This window comes from Octopus bimaculoides, chromosome 24 (assembly GCF_001194135.2).
Source record: "Octopus bimaculoides isolate UCB-OBI-ISO-001 chromosome 24, ASM119413v2, whole genome shotgun sequence".
Classification (NCBI taxonomy): Eukaryota; Metazoa; Mollusca; class Cephalopoda; order Octopoda; family Octopodidae; genus Octopus; species Octopus bimaculoides.
In genome coordinates, this window is record NC_069004.1 from 2,859,415 (window position 1) to 2,864,414 (window position 5,000).

Here is a 5,000-nt window from a genome sequence, read left to right on the forward strand (position 1 = left end):
CCCCCCCCCCTCCACCCCCTCTTCCTGCCATTGCTTCTGTTTGAGAGGTTATCAATCTGTGTGGAAATGAACCTCTTGACACTGTTAAATAAAATAATCTTGAGTTAGCTTCTTCCAGTCTGATAATCTGGTTCATGTTTTAAATACTGGTGATTAGCAATGGTACAGACACCATTTTTATTTATTTTCTGTTTCATTATTTATTAAAAGAATTTTTCCAAAACAAATTCCTTGAGACGAAACATGAAACCAAGGAAAAAAAATCTGTATGAATGTGTTTACCATTGTTAACTTCAGTTGTATTTAAAGATTTTTTTTTTTTTTAAATTTATATTCTGTTTCATTCGTCATCATCATCGTTTTCCATGCTAGCATGGGTTATATGGTTTGACTGAGGACTGGCAAGCCAGAAGGCTGCTCCAGTCTGATCTGGCTAAGTTTCTACAGCTGGAAGCCCTTCCTAACACCAACCAGTCCGAGAGTGTAGTGGGTGCTTTTTATGTGCCACCAGCATGGGGACTAGTCAGGCAGTAACCATGCTTGAATGGTGCTTGTTACTTACCACCGGCATGGCAGTGGCACCAGCATTGACCATGCTTGAATGGTGCTTTTTACGTGCCACTGGCATGGGAGCCCGTCAGACAGCACTGGCAATGACCATGCTCGTGCCAGTCAATCAGCCTCAACAGGTCTTTGCAAGTGCACCAGGAAAGAAAACATTTGTAGGAGTTAACTAAATGTAACTGTACCATCGGTTTCATTTAGTTGTCTGTATGGATACTAAACACAAGTAACAATAGAGATGGCAAAGGCTGAAGATCAATCCAGTTCAACAGCCAAGTGCAACCATTGAACAAGAGGTTTAAACCTAGTCTTCACAAGCACAAGAAACAGACTCTACCTACACATCCCTTTAGTGTGTGTGCATTGAACATGTTATGGTTTATGTGCAGAAACCATAAAACCTGTTAATATATATTTGTGTGTGTAAAATCAATCTGATCACCTGACACATATTGTACATTCTTTGTAAATATTTATTTAAATATTGTGCTACACAATGCATATAATAAATTTCTTTTTTAATGGTTTCTTTGTGTGTTTTTTTCATTGATTTAACTTTTATTTTTGGTTATATTTCTTTGGAAATATTTAGCTGCCTTTCTTCTTTCTACTATAGTCAACAAAGCCTTGTGAGTGGATTTCGTAGATGGAAACTGAAATGAAGCCTGTCATATATATGTGTGTGTGTCTTCATGTTGAGTAGTTCTTCAGTTTAAGGTAAAATTGCTTTTAGCATAACATGAAAACAAATACTAATTTATATACATTATATACGTAAATGTCAGACCATGAAAATGAGTGCTCAACACTGCATTGATGGATAAAGATTATTTGTGAATTAAGTCCACCATTGGTTTCATGTTAAGAAAAGTAATAATGTATCCTAGAAGTTATCTTTGGACAACCATTGCAATAAATTGGTCTTTCAACGATTTATTTACTAGACACAAACGATTATAATAATACTGTCAAACTTAATTTTTAATAATAATTATCAAATGAAGTATAATTTTCAACATCGTTCAAGGGAGATAAATTTAATAAGATCAGAGTTATTTCCCTTTAGAAGGAGACGCACTGCTAATGATTTTAATAGTTACCAATAGACTACTTCCGTACCTTTAGAAGCATGTAAACGACCAAGTTGATTATTATTCGCCATGAAGTGACAACCATTTAGCCATTAAGCGATCAGTCATTGGTGCGTTCTCTTTTAGTGATTTCCTCTCGTTGATCAAACTCCTGTAAAATCAAACCAAGCAGAAATTAATCATCAGTTGTGTTATTGTTAGAAAGGAAGAAAGCAACAAATTGGCAGAATCGCTAGCATGCTAGACAGAATGCAAAGCGGCATTTCAGCTATCTTTATGTTTTGGGTTCAAATTCCGCCGAGGTCAACTGTGCCTTTTATCCTTTCAGGGTCAATAAATTAAGTACCAGTAGTGTACTGGGATCGATCTGATCGACTGGCCCCCTCCCCAAAAATGTCAGGCCTTGTGCCTAGAGCAGAAAAGAATCTTCTGTATAAACATGTCCACCCTTAGAGAAATATCAACTTGTTTGGAAACGGGCAAAGGTCGACAACAGCAAGGACACCTCAGAGTTCCGTGAGGGAAAATTCAAAGAAATACTTGCCTTGCTAAGTTCTTGTGTTCGTTTGATGGTGACTTCATGGCAGCAGAGATCAACATTAAATTGAATACGTCACGCTGGGGGAAACAGGAAAAAAAAACAAGGAAAACAAATAAATTAAAAGATAAAAAAAATACTGTTTTATCTTCATTATGCATAATGGAGGTGATGTAATCAACCCCCCCCCCACCTAAAGTCGATGGTCTTCTGCCTAAATTTGAAACCATTATTACTATTATCATTAAGGCGGCGAGCTGGCAGAATCCAGAGGCCCTATTATCGATTTTTCTTCAACAATCTGAGTATGCCATGAAGTTTCCAGACATGAGTTCTATTCACATGTCAAATTTCATCAACAATGAAGGAGGAGTAAGCTAACAACTCCACAAACGCACCCACAGACAGAACTTCCCACAAATGTAGTAGATTGTTTTAAAGAAGATTGTTGTGTAAGGCTGGAACAATGTGAGAAGATACAAAGTAAACTACAAAAGGAAAAGAAAACAACAAAGTTGCAGCTTTAACTTGTGTTTCTGTATTTTGGGGTAAAAACCTCTTCTTCAGGACATTTGGGAAAAGCGGGAGTTGGAAAAGATCGTTGCTCAGATGTGTGTGTGTGGAGGGGGGAAGGTAGAGGAGGAAGGTGACATGCACGGGCTGGTGTTGCCATAGCAACCAGCCTACTTCGTGTAGTTCCTTCCTGTTGCTCATGAAGAATGAGAGAGAGAGAGAACGAAAGAGTAAGAGAGCAAGAGAGTGCAAGAAAGCATAAGAGAGAGTGTGTGTGAGAGAGAGAAAGAGATATACACACAAAACCCCCCATACACCTACATCCATATAAATAAATGAAGAGAAGGTGCCTCACCTGTGCATTACTTCCACCGATGGTATAGATGTCATATCTGACAGGCATGAGATTATCGACAACAGCAGCAAATTCTTCTTCTTGGTAATCCTTCAAAGCTTTGCACAATTTATAGCCAACGTGTTCACTGATACTCCGATTATCACCTACACCATATCTTTAACGAGAATTCACAGTTGGAATTTAATTGTTAGATTTTGTCAAACTGTTTCACAATAATCAGGTCATCCCATAAGTCCTGTCCGATTTTACCTTTTTTTAAAATTGAATGAAATTTAATAGTATTTTAGAATATCTAATGGAATTAAAAATTATTTTTATGCATTTGTGCACATTTAAACTAATTAAATATTATTTTACAGAATAATAGATTTAAAATTTCTTTGATTAAAACTCTTTCTAACATGGAAGTAGCCGAAGCGACTCGAAACATAAACTCAGTTTATGGGAAAGAATGCTTGAACGAAAGAACTTGCAGAAGATGGTTTGCAAAATTCAGAAATGGAGATTTCAGCCTTGAAGATGAAGATCGAACAGGACGTCCAGTTGTGTTTGATGATAAACTCCTTGAGGCATTACTTGAAGAAAATCCTGCATCATCAGCTGAAGAATTGGCAATAAAGCTTATTTCAAACCAGACAACTGTTCATTGATATATTTAACAACTTGGAAAGGTTCCTAAACTTGGAAAATGGGTGCCTCATGAATTGTCCGAAAGCAACCACAATCAAATAATCAGGGAAAGTACATTGATGATTAAATTTCAATTAAATATAACATTTGATCACTTGTTTTCTTTATTCAAAATTCAGACAGAACTCATGGGATGACCTTGACCTAAGATATGTGGATATTATTAGCTGTGAGTGAGTGTTGGTGCATGTGTACTTGTGAGTGTTTGTGTAAACGTGCGTGTTTGTGTAAACGTGTGTGTTTGTTTAAATGTGTGTATTTGTGTGAGTGTTCTCTGCTTCCGTCTACCAAATCCACTCACAAGACTTTGGTTGGCCCAAGATTGTAATAGAAGACGTTTGCCTAAGGGGCCACAAAGCAGGATTGAACCTGAGAGCACATTGCTAGAAAGCAAGCTTCTCAAACACACAGCCAAGCCCATGCCAATGGTATAGAGTGCACACACACACACACACACACACACACACACACACACACACACACACACACACACACACACGCGCGACCAATCTACTTACTCGATGAAGTCCTGAAGTGATTCCAGTAGTTTATCACTAAACTCTTCCTGGCCAGCGCCAAGGCAACTCATCATTGAATGGGCATCATTGAAACTGAGGATGTGGTCCGTGGCATGGTCTTTGAATTCTTCAAAACAACTCGACCAACGTTCAGAGACATTTATTCCTGTCAGACAAACACAGAAAATAAAACCAAGATTGGAACGGTTATTTGCATATTTATTCTTTTACTTGTTTCGGTCATTTGACTGTGGCCATGCTGGAGCACCGCTTTTAGTCAAGCAAATCGACCCCAGGACTTACTCTTTGTAAGCCTAGTACTTATTCTATCAGTCTCTTTTGCCGAACCGCTAGGTTACCGACTTAATCCGTTTGTCTGTCCTTGTTTGTCCCTTCTGTGTGTAGCCCCTTGTGGGCAATAAATAAATAAGATGGTCGTCAAAAAAGTCATGATATTATTGTATGCAAGCTGTACAGGTATATTTACCGTATTAAATAAGTCATAACGAATATCATGATAGGAAATCAGGGAAGAACTGCATAAAGGTACACATATTTTTCAACTTCTGTTTAATATGTATTTTAGATCTGTATTACAAAGAAAAAAAATCTAGAAAACTTATCTATTCTTACAAAGATTTCTTATCTGACCAGATATACGTATCAAGGAATATGTTTTACTCTCGTATAGGTAATATAATCAAACATGCTGTCACACAAGATTAGTT

General features: G+C 37.4%; 1 protein-coding gene across 1 annotated transcript in view; it reads right to left on the bottom strand.

Moving 5' to 3' along the window:
* Nucleotides 1-1,477: 1,477 nt before the first annotated feature.
* LOC106868762 (tetratricopeptide repeat protein 38) overlaps nucleotides 1,478-5,000 on the bottom strand; it is an 11,109-nt gene continuing 7,586 nt past the window's right edge. The window contains exons 10-13 of the mRNA XM_014914180.2: nucleotides 4,273-4,438; nucleotides 3,062-3,218; nucleotides 2,200-2,273; nucleotides 1,478-1,806 (exon numbers count right to left, since the gene is read on the bottom strand). Coding sequence (XP_014769666.2) covers nucleotides 1,716-1,806; nucleotides 2,200-2,273; nucleotides 3,062-3,218; nucleotides 4,273-4,438 — 488 coding nt within the window. The 3' untranslated portion in view covers nucleotides 1,478-1,715. The remainder of the gene's footprint in view (nucleotides 1,807-2,199; nucleotides 2,274-3,061; nucleotides 3,219-4,272; nucleotides 4,439-5,000) is intronic.